Consider the following 24,264-nt stretch of genomic DNA (forward strand, 5'->3'; position numbering starts at 1 on the left):
AACAAAACCAGCAGTTTTTAACCTCTTTGATAACCAGATGGAAACTATGGATTAGTTTTCTTTAAAATTACATGTATGTGCTTCTGCCTATGCACCGAACATTTACATAAAATCTGGAAATCATGGATTTCCTGATGCATACACAAGTTTATTAAATGTAGTCCCAAACTCCTGTTTTAAATATATGAGTTTTACATTTTATTCTCACTTTAAAATAACTTCTCAAGATACTCAGGGGATCTCCTGTAAACCTTTATTTCATGTTATTCAACATTATTATAATTAAAGAGACTATTAGATTCATAAAGGCCTTAAGATAGGAGAAACAGGCCGGGGCTAATGACAAGGATATAGAAAATTCATTAACTTGTTTTGAACTACCTGTTTACAGTAGTCTGAAAATGTATGATCTTTACATTATTATTGACTGAACTTGAAAGTGGAAGTGAATTGTAGAGATTTAGAGCTGGGCTGATACTTTAGAGACTGTGTAATTGATTGCTTCCTATTTTCTAAATTAGAAAGCTGAGGGTCAGAGAGATTAACTGAGTTGGCCAAAGACTCAGAGCTAATTATATTGCTAAAACCAAGGCCACACAGTCAGGCAGCTAAAATCCATGTTCCTTTTCTTTGATTTATATTTTCTTTTATAGGAAGTTCAGGGAGCTAGGGAGTCATTTTTAAAAAAGTTTTTATTGTTTGAATATACTATACTAGAGCAAATGTCTCTGAAAATATCACAGATAAAAGATATTTTTGTTCATTCTGAAAATTAGAGGTAGGGGGAAATTTATATGCAGTAGCTGCTATAAACCTAATTTTTTCCTTTTTTTTTAATTCACGTGAGATAGCAACATGAGGATGAAGACACTTAACATGCGTGCATACATTGTATTTTACAGAGATACAATAAAAGTGCTTGCGATTAAATATCATAAAAGCTACATCTCTTTCCTTTATCTCATGTTCAGCTTTGATTGAAACACATTTCCTTACATCACTTAAATATACAAAGACCAAATAGAATGTTGTTAATGTAAAACACAGGGTATAAACTTTGGCCAGTGCCCTGCTAATTGTTAATGAGGATGGAAAGCAGATTTCAATACTTCTTTTAATTGGCTTCATTAGTCATTTCCCTTCTCCCTAGCCCCTTCCCCCTTATCCCCCCCACCCCCAGATGTCCTCTGGTGGATCTTTTGTCATTTTTTTGCAGTCTCCCATTAGCCCAGGTTCATGGAGTTCTTAGGGTTCATATTCAGTCATTTTAACACACCAAGAAATGGAGGAAAGGCAATCGAGACTAAAGAAGGTTCAGTGGCGTGGAGCCGGCACTGGTGCTAGCTGCAAAGGTGACTTGTTTACTAAAGACGCATGGGATCCATCCACCTGTGATGACCAAAATCTGAGATGAGCCACACATTCTGCTTCACTCTGATGTGTTAGCAGACTGATGTCACCCAGCTGCACCTGGCAGCAGGAGTCCTTGAAACAGTGTCTATGCCAAGTAGCTGTCCATGGCATAGAGCAGGAAGCGGCCCGCAGTCTTGCCTCTGCAGCCTGCGCGCGGCTACCAGGAGAGGGAGCCCGCTGTGAGCTGCTTTCCGGATTCCCCAAGGCCCACTTTTCCCCTGTACTGCAGTGCTGCGAGAGGCCTCGCGATGACGTGCGAGTGAAGCTGCTTGGCTTCCAAGGTGCTTCCGAGGCGCTTGCGAGTCGTTATTAACATGTTGTAAATTTCTTAACTTTCAGATTTTTTTTCTTGAGGTTGTCTTTTGTGATAGTAATGTAGCTCTTTGGAGGGAAAAAAAATGAAAAGTTTTACCTAGAAGGAAATAGATTTACTACTTAGAAATATTACTTGTTCAAGATATAAACTGAGTTTGAAACCAAGAGTTATCTAATATGATAATATCTGCTTATGCCATTTAGATTGATGAGTTTTCAGTGGTTATTCCTCTTGTTCAAATGGCAAGGAATATTGGTGTCTTTACTTGGAAACTGTTCTTTACCTTTCCTTTGAAAGAGGAAAGTTACGATTATTTGAGGTTAGTGGAAATATCAATGGTAATTTGTCTTGTGTATTCTGAATAGCTCCTTCAGGCAAGTGGTTATTCTGTAGTGTGTCTTCATTGTCAAAGCAGGGATTGTTTATAATTTATTGGAAGATCTCTTCCCTTTATTTCAAAGGAAGGAGACTGAATCTAGATTGCCCTGGCTTTTCTAAAGTGTTCAGAATTTTTACTGGAAGCCAAAATTGTATGTGTATTGTCTATGGTTACTAAGTTTTGGAGAGTAGAACTGACCTGCTAAGAGATCCACAGGCTTTCTGATCCACAGGCTCAAGGTCGCGATTCAGTACCTATAAATGATGATAGAACCAGAAAATGTTAGTAATGAGCAAATATGTTTATGCATTGAACAAATTTCAGAGAATAAAGAAATCTTAGAGATGTTAGTCATTCATTTAGTCAACAGATTTTACTTACTGCCTACTACCTGCCTAGCACTATTCTAGAGGTACAGTGGTGAATATAGCAGACTAAGTTCTTGCTCTGGAAGTTATAGTCTAATTTGGATGGAATAGGGGGAGAGATAGACAAACTATGAGTGATGAGAAAGCAAAAGTTGTTTGAAGATATAGGGGACAAGCTTTACTAATATAAAAACAGCAAAAAGAAAATTCTTGAGACAGGAATAGGCTAAAAAAAAAATCCAGTGTAGGTGGAGTATAGAAGGTGGAGGGAAGCTAGGGGTGGAAACTAGAGAGAAGAGAGAAATGAGATAAGAGAGACAGTCAGAGGCTAGATTATGTAGAATCATGTAGGTCGTGGATTTAAGATTTTTATTCCTTTTGTAAAGAGAGGCTTTCGGAGAGATTTAAGCAGGGAGATAACATCTGAATTATTGCTTTAAAAGATAATTTTATCTGCTATGTGGCGAGTGTCTGCATTGGGATGTGGAATGGGGCAGATAGGGAGTAGAGAATGGAGACTTTCAGGAGGCTACTGCACTAGTCCAGTGTGGCAGTGATACAAATATGGAGTAGGGTTTTAGTGGACAGTTTTAGGTGAGATGTGGTCAGTTTTAAGAAGTGTTTTGGAAGTATAGTTGTCAGGACTAATTAATAGATGGGATAGGGTTTATGGGATGTATGATAGAAAGAGATGGATTAGGTGTGATTCCTGGATTTGGATTTTTGATTTGGTCAACAGATAGTGTCATTAAGTTGTGATGGGGTAGGTCAGTGGCAGGGAGATTTGGTGGAGGAACAGGGCTGGGAGTGGAGATAGTTTGGTGATAGATGATATTTTCCTGTGTTAAATTTGAGACGGCTTTAAAAAATCTAATCGAAGTTCTTAAATAGTGGCTGGATATTTGAGTCTAATTCTCAGGGAAGGAAGTCATCACTATATAGATGGTATTTTAAAGTCATGGAATTAGGATTGATAGGTGAGAGAGCATAGTTAGAAAAGAGAAGAGATTTTAGGAATATTGAGAAAAATAATAGAGGAGGAAGAGCCCAGAAAGGAGATTGAGAAGGCATGCCAGTGAAAGGATAAAAACCACATTAGTGTGGTATCATTGAAGTCTAGAGAAAAGAGCGTTTCAAGAAGAAAGTGCTGCTGTTAGGTGGACTAAATGCTAGCTATTGAGAGATGAGGATGTGGAAAGGAATTTTGCTGGGAAGAGGAGCAGAAAAATAAGACAGTACCTGGAGGGAAATCTGTAGATAAGGACAGATTTCTTTAAGTCATGTTATATACTCAGGATGATTTAGTAGAGTGGGAGAAATATATGCTTCAGGGGAAGTATAAAAGAGTAATTGTAGGAGTAATGTTCTTAAGACAACAAGGATTAACTGTAGGTAAGAGCTTGAAATACTTTTCCCATTGTTATAGGAGGGTGGACAGGGTAGAAGTTACAGATGGAAGTAGGGTGGTTGATTTTAGTGAAAGAAGAAATATTTTTTTTTTCCTGTGATCAGCAGCTGAGAATGAGGGGGTGGGCATTTGAAGAGAGGAGAAAGTAAGGTTTTCACACATAGTTATTTTGGATACTACAAAGTGATTTTTGGCAGTGTTGGTTGTGGGAGATGGATTTAGTTATGGTATTATCTAGCGGTATTTGTTATACCCAATTTAGATTTGTAGTTATATAGCTGAACTGAGTCTAACCGGCATAGCTATGTGATTTTTCTCTAGCAGTGTCAGCTTCTTGGGTATAGTCATAGAATAATTTGAGTCGTGTGTCCAAAATTGAGTTTTTCTAGATTAATTTAATTGAGAAAGAAAGGTGTAAAGGACTTGTAATTCAGTCCTTTCATTTTATCATGAGAATTCTATGATAAATACTGTCAAACACTTAAATATTTTTGAATGAATAAGGAAGCAAAACTTTGAGTTTTCCAAAAAATACTCATCTAGCATTGGGGCAATATTAATACAATTGGATTACTCTGTGGTTTATGTACTTTAATATCTAATTTCCAAATAAATTTGCTTCTGGATTTGCAATTCTTTTTCTATTTCTTAGAATTAAGTCTGGTGTAATCTTCATGCCACTTTTTAAAGGTCTGTCTATGATGGTGAGGAGCATGGACGCTTCATGGAGAAGCTTGAAACTCGCATCCGCAATCATGACCGAGAAATTGAGAAAATGTGCAACTTTCACTACCAGGGCTTTGTGGACTCTATAACTGAACTGCTGAAAGTGAGAGGAGAAGCCCAGAAACTCAAAGTAAGGAGACTCTTTGTGATACTTGTTTTTCTGTCCTATGCTGGGGTTTTGATTAGCATTAAGGGAGTGGGAAATACATTGCAGGTTACATATTTGTTGTAAAGACTTTTGTATAGTAAAAAACAAATAGATAATTGGGATTATGGCTTTTAGCTAAAAAGAATATTCAAATTAAATTTATTTGGGATAACTACATGTGGATAAGAACCAGTATCAGAATCAGTAATAGTTTCTTTCAAAGAGAAACTCAATTGACTCTTCATGTCATTCATCTACTTCCTTGCCATCACTGTACAATGACAGCATTGCAGGGCATGGTGTAGAAGTCTTTGTAGCATGGCAGCCTAAGACTAAAGAAAAAAAAAATCAGTGATAATTGAGGAGTGTCTTCTACCAAAGCATGAATGTTCTTTCTTCATATGACAGATTCAAGTTCAGGAAGGAGACTAGCCATATTGGTCCCCCTGGCATAGAAAATTCACTTATCTTGGATAACTGACTTTGCTTATTGATCTTAAATCTAACCACTTCACTAAACTCGTCTGTTATTTCTAATAATTTGTAAGTAGATTTTTTTTTTCAGTTTTCCTATAAACGCTCGTGTGATCTGCAAGTATAATAGCTTTATTTCCTTCTTTCCAGTCCTTATACTTCTTTCTCCCTCCCTCCCTCCCTTCTTTTCTGTTTCTTTCTTTCTTTTCTTTTTCTTTTTCTTTTTTTGAGATTTAATAGTTTTATTTAAAATATTTTAGAAAGACAAAGTATGCCCCAAGGAGGCACATGGTTCCAGCACTGTAACCAACACAAAGAGTCCAAAATGTCTGCGAAAGGGCAAAAAGGCCACAAAAGGCCACCAAAAAGAGAGAGAACCCAGAAAGGCAAAAAAAAAAAAAAAAAGACCCAAAAGCAGGATTGTCTGCCTTATATTTGGGCCATGATGGGTGGTTCCAAAGGCATTCCTAGGTGATTGGCAAGTGGGGTCATTTTGATTGACACCTGGCCGCTACATAACTTTGCCTAGTGTGCATGTGCTTACCCAGAATTCAGTCTATTATAATTTGATTCATGAACTTCCAGGCATAGTCATGATGTTATAATGATTGTAGAGTGAGGCTGAAGTTATGAGGAGTACTTTCTATGCATGCATTTGTGGCCAGATTAGGCTGGCTAACACTATGACTTTCCTTTCCTTCGTCTCTGGGGATGCAGGAGGGAGTCTCTAACTACCAAGAGGGTGTTCTTTGAGCATTCTTTAGGCTGGCCCCCTATTCCTGTGTTCCCCTGTTACTCATGTCTGAGTAGCTTCCTAATATTCTCCCCTCAAGTATTAGGGACCCCTTTTTCTTTTTCTTTGTTTTGTTTTGGTCTTACTAGAATTTGAATTAAAACCCTTAAAAGATTTTCTCAGGGCCTGGGGAGAACTTGACATTGAGTGTCAAATTCATATAAAAGAATACATTGGTTAGAAAAGCAAAGAAACAATTTTATTGAGGGAGAAGTGGGCTTTTAGATGTTAAATTATATTTTAAAGCTACAGTGATTTAAAAGCTAATTGATTGCAAAATCTGACCTGAACAGACATGCAGCTATCAAACTTTTAATTTATTTTATTTAATGTAAACTTTTGTACTCTGCTGTAGAAATGTTAATGCGTTTGATTATGGGATACTGTCCTAGTGCCCACTGGTTATATAATATGCAGTATATACCGTATTATCTTTATAAAATCTCCAAAGTTCTGAAGTCCAAAACACAGGGGATCGCAAGGTTTCATATAAGAGTTTATGGACCTGTACAATAACTCTCCAACTATCTTAAATAGAATGTTGATCTATGGAAGCAACCTAAGTGTGCCTATCAATAGATGATTGGATAAAGAAGTTGTGGTACATATATACAAAGGAATATTACTCAGTTATTAAAAAAAAAAAGAAATCTTACTATTTGCAACTACATGGATGGACCTAAAGCAGGGGTCCCCAACCCCCAGCCACAGATTGGTTTCGGCCCATGGCCTGTTAGAAACGAGGCTGCACAGCAGAAAGTGAGCAAGTGAAGCTTTGTCTGTGTTTGCAGCTGCTGCCCAGCATCAGCATCACTGCCTCAGCTCCACCTCAGGTCATCAGGCATTAGATTCTCATAGGAGCACCGGTTTCTGGTGGCAAAAAGATTGGGGACTACTGAGTCTTAGAGGGTATTATGCTAAATGAAATAAGTCAGACAGAGAAAGACAAATACCATATGATTTCACTTATACGTGGAATCTAAAGAAAAAAATAAATAAAATTAAAACAAACTTATAGGTACAGAGAACAGACTGGTGACTGTCAGATGGGAAGGAGTTGGGGGTTGAGGGAAAACAAACAAACAAAAAGGTTTTTAGAATGGCAGGAGCATGGAGGCCCTTTTGGCATAGTCAGTGGCCTCTTTGTGGTGTGACGGTCAAAGGCCTCAGTGAGAAATGTGTATGACTTCTTAAGTAATAAATATGGAAAATCACATCTTTCAAAACCCCGAGGCAGCCATGTGTCAGGCCTGCCATACCCACTGCAGAAAAATACAGGACAAAAGCCCAGAGGCAGCAGAACAGAATGCAAGTGCTCAGTGAGCCTAAATAGACACGCATCTGTCTCTGTGACCTCTCTAAGTTAGATTTCCTCATCTGTAAGCAGTTAGTCTTTTCTGCATTTGCTCCATCACGTCCCTAGACAAACAGGAGTAGGTCAACACTAATAAGGAAACTGTCAAGTCAAAGGAGCCGTCTGTGCATCACCGATACCACCACCACCACTCCAACCTCATGACCCAAAGACCATTAAGTCAATGCTTGGCCCAGTATGAGGCTGTGCTGGGGCTTTGGGATTATTAGCTAGACATTGTTCTCATGTCAGATGGCATGATAGATGGGATTGGACCATATAAATAAGCAGAGCAAATATGATTCCTGAAGAGGACCATGATTTAAGGGCCACACAGTGGACTTAAGAGCAACCAGCACCCTTGAAAAGATGATAAATAGCAGATTTTGGCTTTTATTGTTTGAGTATTTCTCTTTCTAAGTACTCCAGGCTAATAAGAATAGCAATGCTATGGACAGCTCCCCCCTCCCCACAAGAAATGTAACATTACTAACACAATTAAAGCTCTCTTTTTGTACTCTTCTGAGTTGCCTCCTCTACTCTCCCCTCTAAAAATAACAACCCTTCTGATTTGTTGTTAATATTGTTTAATGCTTAACTAATGTAATTGAAATTCAATTAGATTTTTTCTCATTCAATATACCAAAATTAATTTCAGATGAACTAAAGAGTTAATGTAAAAAATAAAACTCTAAAGTAACTAGTAGAAAATATAGATGAATATTTATGTAATTTTGAGAGTGAGAAATACATTTCTAAACACAATTCCTAAACCAGAAAGAAAAAAATTGATGGATATGAGAACATTAAAATAAAAGATAAAATAAAGGGTAAATAAATAAAAAATATTTACAAATATGGATGACGAATTATCGAGATCCTTAACATTTAAAAAGTCTTAATAGGAAAATATGAACACTAATAGATAACTGAGAAACACATTAATATACAATGTACACAAGAAAGACAAGGAAAGTCTACAATTTAGAAAAATTAAAGGAGTGGAAACTTGAACAGTAATGTGCCACCTAGTAAAATGACAAAGATGAAAAAATATTTGAGATTAGAGATGATACCGATCAACAAGGGAGTGACTCGTTGGGATATGGATTGTTACAACCTTCGAAAAGAGTAATTTTATTTATCAATATTTAAAACTCCACATAGTTTTAAGATTTATTCTGAGGCTATATAGGGGCATGCACAAGGATGTTTATGTGATTTTTTTAAACAGATAAAACTTTAAAATGTCCCTAAAAGTCATTTAATAGAGGATTAGTAAAAGAAATCACAGTACATTCATTTAAAAGAAGAATAAGCTACAATATATTATAGAATGATATCTGACAGGGGAAAGTATTAGAAATGTTTGCTTACTGTATAAAGCAGATTAAAAGTATGAACAATTGATCCTATTTAAAATTAAAAATTATGCTGAATTTTTGGGGGCCAAATAGCCTCAAATGGACAAAAGTATCTGAAACGTGTGAAAACAAAGATAGGGGCCTCCTGCCAGGAGCTGTGTGTGCTGTTGGTCCTTACTCAGCCATCCTAGCTTTCCATCTTCACCTTGGGTTCTTTTCTATGCTTCTTGGATACCTGTATTCCAGACTTCTTCCTCCACCTCCTGTGCCCCCTGTTCATGATGAGCACCAGGATGCTGTCTTCGATCGAGCAGTCCTGTGCTGGAGTACTTCCTTGACAGGTAGCACTGAATATTGCCCAGAGTGCTCACCGATTGCTGATATCACTTGGTGGTGCACACCTTCGCTTTCTTCCTTCAAATTGTTTCAAGTTGCAGATTTCTTGAAATTGCTCAGGATGCCCCTGAGGGAAAGCGAAAACTAGGGGCTGCCAGTTCAGGGGTTTTGGCTGCTTTGGGCTCTATTCACCCTGGGAATTGAGGGGATTAAAGTCTAGCAGCGAATCTTGGAGGCCGTGCTCGAATCTTGAAGGCTGTGCTTGAGGAGGATTCATTCAGCCTGAGTTAAGAACCTGTAAAATTTAGGTTCTTAAACTCCAGAAAAGAGTTTAGAAAATTTAGGTTCTTAAACTCCAGAAAAGAGTTTAGAAAATAGAAAAGGTTAAGCACTAACTACTGTCAGTCCTGTTTTAACATAACAGTGTAAAGAAACTGTACTCTCTAGGGTTCTCAGTATTTCTTTTGATTTACAGCATATCTATCTATATAGATAGATATAATCTCTGAATCAAGAGAAGTAGCATTCTAGAGGAACATTATAGTTTCTTCTCATTGTTATTTTGAAGTAGTGTTGAAATGGCAATTATCTTATCAGAAGCATTATTAGACTCCTATGGGTATGTTTTAGAACCTTGGTTTGCATGAAATCAGTTTAGTAGGCCACAGTCAGAATTTTTAACTAATATTGAAATGAAATAGAATAGAATAAAAATAATAAAGTGTATTACGTATAATGTAAACATTGTTTCTTGAAAGTTTTGTTTCGATTTTTGTGTGTGAGCATGTGTGTTCCTTATACTTGTACACTGGGTTGCAGTGTAAAAGGTGTTTCTTACAATGAGTTTGAGGTAAAAAAAAAAAAAAAGTTTTGAAGATGGTGAGAATACCTTGGAGAACAAGATATTCTCCCAGAGACAGTGAGGCTGAATTTAGTAGTATTTATGGAAGGTTGAATTTTGTGAGATCTCCAGTTTAGGGTAAAAAAATCTAATAATTCTTGAATAACTATTGTGAAGTGGGGGACACTACTACTCCAGTCAACACACTCCATTACTTGGTAGCTTTTTTTTCTTAATTGAACTGATATTAATCCTATTTTCTAGTAATATCCATTTATTTGTTTAATAAGCACTATTTTTAGGTACCACCTTTCTTCTGATAGTTCTTCAGATGTATAGTGTCTCCAAAGGAATATTTACCCACCCCTCCACCTTTGGGTTAAAAATCCCTTTATCTGTTTTTCACGTGGTATAGGTTTGACTGCCTCTCCAAATGTATTCGCATCTAATTATGCCTCAATTGTCAATATGGCAACTGAAATATGGCATCTGAATGTAATTCTCATAGTGTGATCTTAAAGCCTTACTGTCTCACTTATTCTAGACCAAGAATCAGGAAACTATGTCTTGCAGGCCAAATCCAGCTTGCTTCCTGTTTTTGTAAATAAAGTTTTTGGAACACAGCAATGCCCATTCATTTACATTATGTTTATGGCTGCATATTACTAGAATGACAGAATCAAGTAGTTGAAACAGAGACTATCTACCTGTCCATTTTCAAAAACAGTTTGCTGACCCCTGTTTTAGACAATGCTTCTACTACCATTGTCTTAGATCAGCATTTTAGATGACTATATCACACTCTTAATTTGTGTTGGGCTCACAGTCCAAAAAAACCAAATGTGTAACATGTGGTACTGTGAAATAATGAGGGAATTTGATGGTTTTTTGCTTCTTTTTATGACTTTATAAAGACTTTCTGGAGGTCAGATTTCATTTTGTCATTGAAAGAGGATGCATGTGGTAATCTGCTCTGAAAATATGATCGTCCAGGTATCGGGTATCTTGAATAAACTATCCTGTTCAGTGATATTTCTCAAACATATCTTCTGTGTGTGTGTGTGTGTGTGTGTGTGTGTGTGTGCGTGCGTGTGCGCGCGCGCACACACACGTTTGCGCAGAGTAGCTATTAACTAATATATCTTGTTGTTCTAAGGGACATAATAGGAAATGCTGGGTTAAGGAAATGCTTAACAGCATAAGGAGTGGCAGTTATTGGTAGAAGAGTAGAAAGCCTCTGTTAAAAGAAGCTTTAGAAGTTAAAATTGCTCATTTTGATAATGTCTGAGATGGTAAGAAAATTACTATTTCATGTACTTAATATTTTTTATATCAATTGAGTATTAAAAAGTAGATTACTGAAAAAGTGGTGCCAGTTTCTTTGAATTATGAACTTAGATCATTTTAAAGTTTGCTCACATAGTTTTGACTATCTGATGGAAAGATTAATTTAGAAAAGTAGAAAGATGGAAATGTTAGGATATGTTAAGAATTAATGATCCTACAAGAACTATTATAAAACATTTTCTAAAATTAGGATAATAAATGGGGAAAATTTGACCTGAGTTAAAAAGTTCAATTTATACTCAAGTTTTCCAGGAATATATTGGTGAAGAGTATCTATGATAAAATTTGTTTTTTTTCCCTACACATAATAGAGATGATATTTCTTTGTGAGTTATTTTTTATTTCTTTTTTTTTTTTTCTTTTCAAAATTAAAGTATGGTCTTTAGTTGTTATAGTGTTTTAGTTTGGAAAATTACAAACTGAACATATCTCTTAATAAATTATTCTTTTTATTGTTGAAATGGCCATGTAACATATATTAGAAAAGTTGATGTAATTTAAACACAAGAAGATGCCACTAAACCAAAATGTGGTGGAATACTGTAACTATCTAAATAATATCCTTAGTCTTTTCATTGTAAATTTTTATCTTATCCAACTGTTGTCTAAATGTTTGTTTTTTTATGAATTTAAATTGTCTTCTCTCCACAGAATCAAGTGACGGATACTAATAGAAAACTACAACATGAGGGGAAGGAAGTAAGGCCAATTTACTTTTTGAAAAAAATCTTTTCTGTTTTTTGTCATTCTCTTTTGATGACTATCTTCTTGATTTAGTGGCTTTTAACACCATAAGTAGTATGTTGGAGGAACTTGGACGTTATTGTCGCTTCTTCTAATATTTATCTGAGTTAAATGAATATAGCCACTTGAAAGCTTAATGTGAAAGGATGTAGCCAACCTTAGCTGTGTTGTTATTATTATTATTATTATTATTAAGTTTATTGGGATAACATTGGTTAATACAATTATATCACTTGAGTAGTCATAATGCGGCCAGTGCTGTTCCCTCTGCCCAAAATGCTCTTTTCCTTATATTTACCTGCTTAAGACCTTTCCGTTTTGTTAGCTGCTTAATGAGGCCTTTTCTCACCACCTTATTTGAAATGGCAATCTCACTCTCAACCCACTGTATTCTTTTCACCTTTCCTGCTTTATTTTTCTCTGTCATGTAATGATATCTTATATTGTATATACTTATATATTTGTTTGTTTGTTTTTTGGTCTGTCTCTTTCCACTAGAAATTAAGCTCCATGAGTTCAGGAATTTTTGTTTTATTTATTACTGTATCCCCTCTACCTGTCTAAACAGTGACTGGCAGAAAGTGGGTGCTCTATAAATTTTTGTTTAAAAAGTGAATCATTGATTCCATTAATTGATATACTCACCATTTAAGTCATCATGTGCATTTTCTCACTTAATCCTCATGGTAGACCTATGACAAAGTCAAGACAGGTATCCACACTATTTTATTGATGAAGAAATTAAAACATTTGCTGAAGTTTACATAGTAAGTGGCAAGGCTGGTACTAAAACTCAGGTTTTCTGACTTGTATGTGGTCCATTTCTTTTCTCTGTATCATGTACCTTCCATATTGCCTAATACTTATTTATTGTTTAAATTTAGTAATCTTTAAGATTGGCTCTTGATTGTTTTACCAGTGACTTAATCAGGGCCATTCTCTTGTTCTTTTTTGCATGGTATATAGGCTGATAACATTTTTAGGCATGAGTATGAGGCGAATACTATAGGAGGCTATGTAGGTAGCTTACTGCTTTTTAAAAGTTTGTCTCACACATTTTAAATTATGCAGAAAGTGTAATTTCTTCTAGTTATATTGTGGTATGACTTCAGATGGAAGCCTTTAAAACAGCTATGAGAAGAAAAGGGAGTTACTCTTCACTAAACTGGAACTCTTGGAAAAGCTACAACTTTCTAAGTGTGTGGTTTATTTGTTGAAATCGAGATTTAGTTGAAGATTATTTACAAGACTCATTTGAAGCTGTATAGGAAGGACTATTTTCCTCTAGGACTCTTACGCTGATGGAAGAAATATAAGATCTTCTCAGAAGAGTGATGAAATCATAAATCATGAAGAGTCTGAGTAGGGTCTGGAGAAAATCTGCAAATTTTTTGTTTTCTCCCAGATAGCCTCTGAATTTTAGGATTTCATTTTACCTAGCCTTTCCTCACGTAGTATGTATCTTAGGGAGAAAGTAGAAAACCGTGCAGGAATGTTTTACTGGTTGAGAAAGGCAGTTCCTTAGTTCACTTGGCAGGTCTTACTATGAAACTGTCTGGGATTTTCTGATTAATTGAACACAGGGTGGAAAAATGTGACTGAAAACTTTTTATTTACAGCTGTTGGCATAATTCATTTTTTTTTTCCTCTTGCCAAGCTGGTAATAGCAATGGAAGAGCTGAAGCAGTGTCGACTACAACAGAGAAATATTTCTGCCACTGTTGATAAATTAATGCTGTGTCTTCCAGGTGAGGAACTGGAAATGAGTAGGGCCCTTGATGCAATTCCTTTAGCTTTAATTAGTCTTTCACTTTCTCTAAATAATGCTTGTGTGCTCTTTTTTCCTTTCTCTTTCAAGTCTTGGAGATGTATAGCAAACTGAGGGATCAAATGAAAACTAAAAGGTAAGTTTTTTTTATTGAATAGACTTTATTTAAAATTTCTATTTAGAATGTTTTTAAGGTATATATTTCGCATAACCTTTGAAAAAGTGTGACTGAAAGCTTTTTATTTACAGCTATTGACATAATTCAGTTTTTTAAAGTTCATTTAACATCTTCTCTAGCCTTTTTTATATCTATTGATTTATCCTGAGACTTATTTACATATAGTGGTATGTGATGTATTTTTTCATGTATTATGTTTAATAAAACACTCTACTTATAGTTTGAGTTTGATGAAGACCCACTCTTTCAGGAGAAAAGTGATAACTCTTTTAGTCAGTGTTCTCCATTGGAACAAAACCTCTGTGTGTGTGTGTGTTGTGTGTGTGTGTGTGTATGTGTGTGTATACAGTGAGAGAGATTGATTGATTGATTGATTGACTTTAAGGGATTTGTTCACATGATTATGGAGGCTGGAAAGTCCGAAATTTGCAGAGTAGGCTGGTAGGTTAGAGTGTCAGGGAAGAGTAAACATTGTAGTCTTAGTCCGAAGGCACTCTGCTGGTGGAATTCCATCTTCCTTGGGAAAGCCCAGGCTTTTTCCTGTTAAGGTCTTCAACTGATTGAATGAAGCCCATCTACATTATGGAGAGTAATCTTCTTTACTCAGAGTCTATTGATTTAAGTGTTAATAATCTCATTTAAAAAATACCTTCACAGAAATAGGAATAATATTTGACTAAATATCTGGTTACTGTGTCCTAGCCAATCTGACAAATAAAAATTAACCATCAAAGGGGGCAAGGTAAAGGTTAGATTTAGAGAGCATTTTTTTCCTGTGTGTTCTTTTTTTCTGTTTATTTCAGAGGAAACTCTATAATTACTTTTTGGCTCTTCTTTTCAAACTGAGTAAGCATCCCCACCCTCTCTTCCCTGAGATACCTTGTAGTACAATGGGGCGTGTGAAGCCACAGGATAAATGGGATACATCTTCCTGGAATGTTAATTTTACCTAGGTTTTGAGGGAAAAGTATGGAATTAAAATGTATTTGATAGTGAAATAAGAATAGACATATTATGAATAAAAATTATATATTCTCAAGATTTTTAAAGCTAAAGCATGAGGCATCAAAATTTTTTGAATTTCTTAAAATTATTTCCCAAGATTCTTTTCTCCCCAGGAGGACATGTTCACATAAAAGGACATAGGTAGAACAGAACAATATGAGATGTAGGACATAGGTAGAATAGAACAATATGAGACATTCTATTCAATGAGATAAGAAAGTAGTATAATTTTCCTGACAACCTTATTGTAAAGTTCTAAAGTTACAGAGATTAAAAAAAAAAAAAACTTGTGTGCCAACTTCTCTGAATTAACAGATATTGACAATTTTCCTGTTTTGATTTATATATATGTAAATATGTATAACATATATATAAATGCCTGTGGATAGAGATATCACTTAAAAAAAAGATAACACTTTTTTTAAAACTACTGATAAAACTTAAGTCTCCTTCCTCAGTCCTATTCTTTTTCCTACTCCCCTGAGAAAATCAGTGTCAAATTTTGATGAGTGTCCTAGTCCATGTTTTTAATATCTGTAAATCATGTTGTATTATTTTGTATTTTTAAAAACATTTACATAAATGGTTCTCTGTTCTCATTTTTTTTGAAATTCACTTATTCATTTATTTAACATAAATGAATTGAGTACCTAACGTATGCTAGACATTGCTCTTGGTGCCGGTGATACAGCTCTGAACAAAGCAGATAACGATATCTGCTCTTACAGGGCTTACATACTGGTAGAGCGGGGATCCGCAACCCCCGGGCTATGGACCAGGTAGTGGTCCATGGCCTGTTAGGAACTGAGCCACACAGCAGGAGTTGAGCAACGGGCGAGTGAGTGAAGCTTCATTTGTATTTGCAGCTGCTCCCTAGTGCTAGCATCACCACCTCAGCTCCACCTCGGATCATCAGGCATTAGATTCTCATAGGAGCACTGGTCCAAAAAGGTTGGGGACGGCTATAGTAGAGGACTTATTTTCTTTATATATAAATAGATCTAGTTCACTTGATTTAATTTCTCTTTAGTAGTCCATTATATGAATAATTCACATTTCCTCTCACACTTCTAGTAGTTGTCATAAGTGGTGTTCACCACTATTTTTAGTTGAATCTTCTTTTGGCATGTAGTAGAATTATATTTCCTTGGGCATCCTTGGTCTACGTGATTATTTCTGGTTGATAAGATGTAAGCAGAAGTGATGAATGTTACTTTTGGGCTTAGTAGTTAATTTCTATTACAAGTACCTCCAGAGTTCTGTTTTCCCTTTGTCATGACAAATGGTAACTTTTAAGATAGTGGTTGAATTCCTGAGTATTTGTAATGAACAGCTTTCCTGCCAACCTGTTACAGATGTATAACATGAGTTAAGTTATAAATCTTTGTTTCAAGTTACTGATTTTTGGGATTATCGTTACTACAGGATGACTGTCCTAACTAATAACCATGAGGGACATTTGGTATGTTTCTAATTGTTCACTATGCAGAAATAGTGCAATAAATATTTCTCTTTGGGCACATATTCAAGGATTCTTGAGAATAGTGCTCTTCAAATGTTGCTGTGTTTACAAATCACATGGGGATTTGTTAAAGGTAGATCCTAACTCAGTAGGTCTAAGGTCATTCCTGAGATTCTGCATTTCTACTGTGCTTTCAGGTAATGCCGGTCTAGGGGTTATAACTAGAAGATCAGTTAGATCAAAGAAAGGATATACATATCTTTGATCTTAACTACATATTGCTACCCAAAGTGATTTACCAATTTAGACTCCACCAGCATTTTAAGGGAGGTCCTATTATTCCACCTCTTGGTATCATCGTCTGTATCTTTTATCAAACATTTTTGGTTTTTGCAAGTCCGATGATTGCGACATCATAGATGATTGTTCCTATTTTTTCCTTTTTTTTAAACTTTATTTTTCAATTACAGTTGACATTTAATATTATATTAGTTTCAGTTGTACAGCATTGTGTTGAGACATTATATAAGTTACTAAGTGATCTCCCCGATAAGTCTAGTATCACCTGATACCATACATAGTTATTATGGTATTATTGACTGTATTCTCTGTGCTGTACTTTATATCCCCATGACTAGTTCGTCACTGCCAATTTGTGCTTCTTAATCCTTTCACCTTTTTCACCCAGACCCCTAACTCCCTCTCATTGTCAACCATCAGTTTGTTCTTTGTAACTATGAGTTTGTTGCAGTTTTGTTGGGTTATTTTGTTTTTTGTTTTTGTTTTTTTTTTGATTCCATTTATAAGTGAAATTATATGGTATTTGTCTTTCTCTGACTTATTTCACTTAGCATAATACCCTCTAGATCCATTCATGTCGCAAATGGTAAGATTCTATTCCTTTTTTTTTTTTTTTATGACCAAGTAATATTCCTTTGTATATATGTACCACTTCTCCATCTAGTCATCTGTCTATTAACACTTAGGTTGCTTCATTTCTTGGCTACTGTAAATAATGCTGCAGTGAACATAGGGATGCATATATATTTTGAAATTAGTGTTTTAGATTTCATTGGATAAATACCCAAAAGGGGCTTGCTGGATTATATGATAGTTCCATTTTTAACTTTTTCAGGAACCTTCATACTGTTTTTCGTAGTGTCTTCACTGATTTGCAATCCCACGAACAGTGCACAAGGATTCTTTTTTCTTTACATTCTCACCAACGTCGTTTGTTGATTTATTGATGATAGCCATTCTGACAGATATGAGGTTATATCTCATTTTGGTTTTAATTTTCATTTCTCTGATAATTAGCGACATTAAGCCTCTTTTGCCTCTTTTCCTATGTCTATTGGCCATCTGTCTATCTTTGGAGAAATGTCTATTCAGGTCCTCTGCCCATTTTTTAACTGGATTGTTTGTCTTTTTTGGTGGTAAGTTGTATGAATTCTTTATATGTTTTGGACATAAATCCATTATTGGATGTATCATTGGTGAATATCTTCTCCCATTCAATGGCTGTCTTTTTGTTTTGTCAATGATTTCCTTTGCTGTGCAAAATTTTTTCTTTAGTTTCACTTGTCGAGGAGACATCCAAAAAAAATGTTACTAAAAGCAATGTTAGTTTGCTGCCTGTTTTCTTCTAGGAGTTGTATGTTTTTAAGTCTTACGTTCAGATCTTTAATCCATTTTGAGTTTATTCTTGTTTATGGTATAAGAAAGTAGCCTAGTTGATTTTTTGCATGTATCTGTCTAGTTTACTCAACACCATTTATTGAAGACACTGTCTTTACCCCATTGTATATTCTTGCCTTCTTTGTCATAGATTAAATAACCCTATAGGCATTTGTTTATTTCTGGGCTCTCTGTTCAGTTCTAGTGAACTATATGTCTGTTTTTATGGCAATACCATGATGTTTTGAATTCTTTAGCTTTGTAGTATAGTTTGATATCAGTAGCATGATACTTTCAACTTTATTCTTTCTCAAATTGCTTTGGCTATTTGAGGTTGTTTGTAGTTCCATATAAACTTTAGGATTATTTGTTCTAGTTTTGTGAAAAATGCCATTGTTATTTTGATAAAGATTGCCTTGAATCTATAGATTGCTTTGGGTAGTATGTACATTTTAATGATGTTGATTCTTCCTATCCATGAACATGGTATTAGCTTCCATTTATTTGTATCTTTTTCAGTTTCTTTTTTCAATATCTTATAATTTTCTGAGTACAGGTTTTTTACCTCCTTGATTATCTTTATTCCCAGGTACTTTATTGTTTTTGATGCAGTTGTAAATGAGATTGTTTTCTTAATTTTTCTTGCTGATAGTTCGTTATTGGTGTATAAAAATGCAGCTGATTTCTGGATATTAGTTTTGAATCCTGTTACTTTACTGAATTCATTTATCAATTCTAATAGTTTTTTGGTGGAGTCTTTAGAATTCTCTATATTGTATCCTGTTGTCTGCAAATAATGACAATTTTACTTTTTCCTTTCCAATTTGGATACCTTTTCTTTCTTTTTCTTGTCTGCTGTGGCTAGGACTTCCAAAACTATGTTGAATGGAAGTAGTGAAAGTGGACATCCTTGTCTTTTTTCTGATCTTAAGGAAAATGCTTTTAGCTTTTCACTATTGAGTGTGATGTTAGTTGTTAGTTTGTAATAAATAGCCTTTACTATGTTGAGGTATGTTCTTTCTGTTTCCACTTTGCTGAGAATTTTTATCATAAGTGGATGCTGGTTTTTGTCAAATGCTTTTTTGTATTTATTGATATGATCATATGATTTTAATTTTAATTTTGTTTGTGTGGTGTATCATGTTAATTGATTTGTGGATATTGAACCAATGTCGCACCCCAGGAATAAATCTCACTAGATCATGGTGTGTGATCTTTTTAGTGTATTGCTGAATTCAGTTTGCTAATATTTTGTTGAGGATTTTTGCGTCTATGTTCATCAGGGATATTGGCCTATAATTTTCTTTTCCTGTAATGTCTCTGTCTTGTTTTGGAATCAGGATAATGCTCATTTCACGAGGCCAGCATTACCCTGATTCCAATTTTTCATTTCTCTGATTACTGGTGAGACTGGTTTTTGGACATTTGGATTTTTTTCATATATTTTGCCCATTTTTCTCTTAGGTTGTCTCTTGTTTCCTTTTTTTCATTATAAAAATACATTACATACTTTAGATGCTTTTTCTTTTTATATCCTACAAATATTTTCTTCAATGCATGGCTTATCTATTAACTTTGTACAGTTAGTATTTTTTGTTGTATAGTAGTTGTAAATTTTGATAGTCAAATTTATTTGTGGCTTAAAAAAATTTTATTTTTAAACATTCCCAAGTCCAGTATTAGTAACTTTTGCCTTTTTCCTGAACCAGTGGAAAGTTGCTAACATGGTGCCCCATCATTCCCAAAGACTTTAGTGTGATTTTCTATAAATAAAGACATTCTTCTATGCAGCCATGATGCAATAGAGAATAGAAATTAACATTGATAGATTAGTAGCATCTAATTCTTATACCCAATTCAAATTTTGACAATTGCCTCAGTCATGTTCTTTATAGCAAAAGAATCCAGTTTAAATCATGTGCTACATTTAGTGCTCATGTCTTTAGTCTTCAGTCTGGAACTGCCCTCAGTCTTTATTTGACTTTCATGACTTTGTCACTTTTGAAGATTATAGGCCAGTTATTATGTAGAATACCCCTCAGTTTGGGTATGTTTGATATTTCCCCTCATTATGTGTCTTTGACTAGAATATCACAAAAATGGTACTGTGTTCTCATTGCATTCTGTCAGGTTTCACATAAATTTGATTTATTCTGTTACTGATGATGTTCACTTTGATTACTTTATTAAGATGATGTCTACCAGATTTTTCATTGTAAAGTTACTCTTTTTTCCCTTTAATGAAAAATTTTGTGGGGAGATATTTTATAGTTATGTAAATTCATCATTTTTCATCAGACTTTCAATTTATTTTTTTATGTCAATATGAACTCATAGTTCTTTTAATTTATTTGATTAGTCATAATTTGTTGGTTTTATTTATTTTGTTGTTCAAATTTTCCTGGCTGGCACCAATAGAGCCCCTTTAATCTGGCTTTTCTGTGTCCTTTTAACATGTACCTATAATTCTTTGAGTAATTATTTACCAGCAAAAGGAGATATTTTTCAGGCTTATCTTATACTCTGTCTGCTTGAGCCCTGGAACCAGCCATTTTTCTAAGAAACCACTTTTTTTTTTTTTAAAGAATATCATTTAAAAGCAGCCAAGATCTATGTGCTTGGCATGCTCATTACTATTGAGTAACCTGGCTCTCATTATTCTTGGTATGTTTGTTTATTTGATCAGTTCCCCTTTTGAGGGAAATTAGTCACCTCATCATGGTTGTCACTGAACCTCTTTACCCTACTAATGTGCCAACAGCACACACTGAGTCACCCTCCTATATGGTATCCTCCTTACCCCACTGGGCTTTAATGCCCTCTTCATCCGAACTCTTTGGTTCTGACACTTCATATCAGGCTGCCTTTATACAGACATCCTCCTTACCTCCCCAGGTCACTCATGCTAGGACTTCATGCTGGTCCAGCTTCCTACCAACCAAACAATATGGATGCAGTCATTTATTTAGGTGTTTTTAAACATTTTTTTTAGCAATGTTTGTAGTTTTCAGTGAAAAAGTCTTATTTAGCTTTTGTCATATTTAGTCCTAAATATTTCATATTTTCGATGCTTATTTTAAATGGTATTGATTTTTAAATATTAATTTCCAGTCACTTATTATTAGTATACTATTAATTTTTATATATCTTGTATTCTGAATCCCTCCTAAAATCACTTATTAATTTTAGTAGCTTTTTTTGTGTATTCCATTGGATTTTCTATGTGGATGATCATCTTGTTTGTAAATAAAGACAGTTGTATTTCTTACTTTCCAATTAGAATGGTTTCTTTTTGATTTGTTTTTCTTGCCTTATTGAATTGGCTAGCACCTCCAGTACAGTATTGAATAGAAGTAGTGAGAGTGGATATCTTTGCCCTGTTCCTGATCTTAAGGGGAAAGCATTTCACCATGAAGTAAGATGTTAGGTATAGTTTTTTTGGTACATGCCATTTATAAGATTGAGGAAGTTCCCGTCTATTTTTGGTTGTTGATAGTTTCTAGTAGGAATGAAAATTGTTTTTGTCAAATGCTTTTTTCCTCAGTTGAAATGATCATATATTTTTTTCTTTTTGAGTTTATTTATGTGATGAATTATATTGATTAATTATTGAATGTTAAACTAAACTTGCATTTGTGGCATAAATCCCTTTTGGTCATGTTATATGATGTGGTATTTGATTTGCTAAAATTTTGTTGAGGATTTTTGCGTCTGTGTTCATGAAGAATAGATATCTCTAGTTTTCTTTTTTTTTTTTTTTTTAAATTATGTCTGTGTTTGATTTTGGTGTCAGATTAATGCTGGCCTCATAGAATGAGTTGGAAAGTATTTCCTCTTTGATTTTCTGGAATAATTTGTATAGTATTGGCGTTGTTTTCCTTAAATATTTGGTAGAATCCAGCAGTGAAGTCACTTGGACCATGACATTTGTTTGTTTTTGGTCAGAAGGTTTTCAAGTACAAATTTAATTTAAAAAATAAATACAGAGCTGTTTGCATTTTTGTTTCCTGAGTAAATTTTGCCTATTTTTGTCTTTCAAGTAGTTCGTGCATGTCATCCAGGATTTTGAATTCATTAGTAAAAATGGGTCATGATATTCCCTTATTATTTTAACATGTATAGAGTCTATAGTGATATTTTTTCTTTCTTATGTTGGTAATTTGTATATTTTCTGTCTCTTTTTAAAATTTATTTTTCTTACAGTTGACACATAATATTGTATTAGTTTCAGGTGTACAACTAGTGATTACATGTTTATATACCTTATGAAGTGATCACCCTGGTATGTCTAGTACTTATATGTTCTCTCTCTTTGTCCTTGTCTTTGCCTCTGTTTCTCTGATTATTTTAGCTAGAGGTTTATCAATCAACTTATTTTAAAAGCATCTTTAGGTTTTATTGAGTTTTTCCCTGTTGTTTTTCTGTCATCTGTTTTATTGATCTCTGCTATAATTTCTAGTATTTCCTTTCTCTTATTTAGGGTTTAATTTGCTCTTTTTCTAGCTTTATAAAGTGGAGGCTTAGAGCATTAATTTTGGTTCATTCTTTTCTATTGTAGCCATTTAAAGCTTTACTTTTCTTTCTAATTAGTGCTTTTACTGAATCTTACATGTTTTATGGTGATGTGGGGTTTTTCCAGATATATTCTAATTTCTCTTGTGATTTTGAAAATTCAATTCACTGATTATTTAGAAGTGAACTGGTTAATTTCCAGATTTTAGGGGATTTTTTTCAGAATTTTCAAAATTTATTTGTAATTTTAGTTTATTGTGTTCATAAATGCAAAATGTATGATTTCAACCTTTTATGTTTGTTGAGACTTGTTTCATGGCCCGGCATGTGGTCTATTTTGGTGAAAATTACATGTATACTTCAAAATAATGTGTATTCTATTATTGAGTTGAGAATTCTTTAACTGTCATTTAGGTACCGTTGGTCAATAATGTTGTTCAGGTTTTCTATATTCTAGGTTTATAGATTCATTCATTCTTCAAACATCATTTCTTTGTTTTCTGGCTTATGTACTTTCTGAGGAGAGGTATGTAAACCAAACATAGTCTTTCTTACCTTTGTTCTTCTGTACTTAATGTGTCATTTCCCCACCTGTTTTAAAACTTTGTCTTTATCAGTTGTTCCCAGCAATTTGATTTTGATGCACTTTGGTGTAAATACACATACATGCATATATCCTGCTTGTGGTTCGTTTAACTTCCAATTTCTCTTGTTATTTTTGTGTCTTTCTTTAAATACATATATATAGCATGACTATCTGTTTTCATGTGCTTTTTGCTAGTTTTGTCACTTCTGGCATTTTGGATCTCTTTGTGTAGACTGGTTTTGTTTTCTTCTAGTTATTAAGTCAGGTTTTTGGTTCTTATCATGTCTAGTAATTTTTGATTGGGTAATAAATGGACATTATATTTTGTTGATGAGTGTCTGGATTTGGGGGGCTTTTTTCTTCTTAGTGTCAGTTTTGTCTTGGCAAATAGTTTAGTTTGCAGATCTGTTCAAACTCCATTTTTAAGTTTTGCTAGGTCTGCCTTCTTTTCCAGGGTGTTTCAGAGTAGTATTCATCTTTGCTTAATAACTCAGGAGTCCTCAAGGACACCACACTTGGACTGTTCACAGTTTGGATATTTCTCTGTCTTGTCTAAACTCCTGGAAGTGTTTATATTACATTTCCCTGGTGTCTGCCTGTCTCTCCCTCCTTCCCTTCTCTTCCCTTCCCTTCTTTCTTTCTTCTTTTTGCCCGTCTATGTGGAATTTCACTTTTCCTTTGTCTGGCGTAGTACTCAGCAAAGACTCAAGGGAACTCCTGTGTAGATTTTTGGAGTTCTTTTCTGCATTGCTCTGCGCCCCCCTCCTTTTTTTTTTTTTGAATTCTAGCTGCACAACCTCAAGGTGTGTCAGTTTTCCTGAACTCCTTCCTATCTCTGACTCTAATACTGTAAACTGCTGGGTTTTGTTTGGGTTTTCTCTGACCCTTTTCATGGTCTAGAAATCACCTTCAGGTAGATGATAACTCAGATAATTATTAAACTCACCTTGTTTGTTTTTCTTTTTTTCAGAGATTACTCTTCTCTTACATAATGCCCAGTATATGGAAACAGTAGCTTCATATATTTTAGCCTGTATTCTAGTTTTAAAAAGTGGAAGTTCAGGT

At 34.6% G+C, this 24,264-nt stretch overlaps 1 protein-coding gene and 1 long non-coding RNA gene across 2 annotated transcripts in view; both read left to right on the forward strand.

Moving 5' to 3' along the window:
• The window catches only part of EXOC6B (exocyst complex component 6B), a 543,568-nt gene that overhangs the window by 72,883 nt on the left and 446,421 nt on the right, over positions 1 to 24,264 (forward strand). The window contains exons 2-5 of the mRNA XM_011365544.2: positions 4,575 to 4,740; positions 11,919 to 11,966; positions 13,669 to 13,759; positions 13,870 to 13,915. Coding sequence (XP_011363846.1) covers positions 4,575 to 4,740; positions 11,919 to 11,966; positions 13,669 to 13,759; positions 13,870 to 13,915 — 351 coding nt within the window. The remainder of the gene's footprint in view (positions 1 to 4,574; positions 4,741 to 11,918; positions 11,967 to 13,668; positions 13,760 to 13,869; positions 13,916 to 24,264) is intronic.
• On the forward strand, positions 8,249 to 10,004 carry LOC111743399. Its single transcript, XR_002781654.1, has 2 exons — positions 8,249 to 9,387; positions 9,424 to 10,004. It is a non-coding gene; the product is annotated as an uncharacterized LOC111743399 (long non-coding RNA).

This window comes from Pteropus vampyrus, unplaced genomic scaffold (assembly GCF_000151845.1).
Source record: "Pteropus vampyrus isolate Shadow unplaced genomic scaffold, Pvam_2.0 Scaffold113, whole genome shotgun sequence".
Lineage (NCBI taxonomy): Eukaryota > Metazoa > Chordata > Mammalia > Chiroptera > Pteropodidae > Pteropus > Pteropus vampyrus.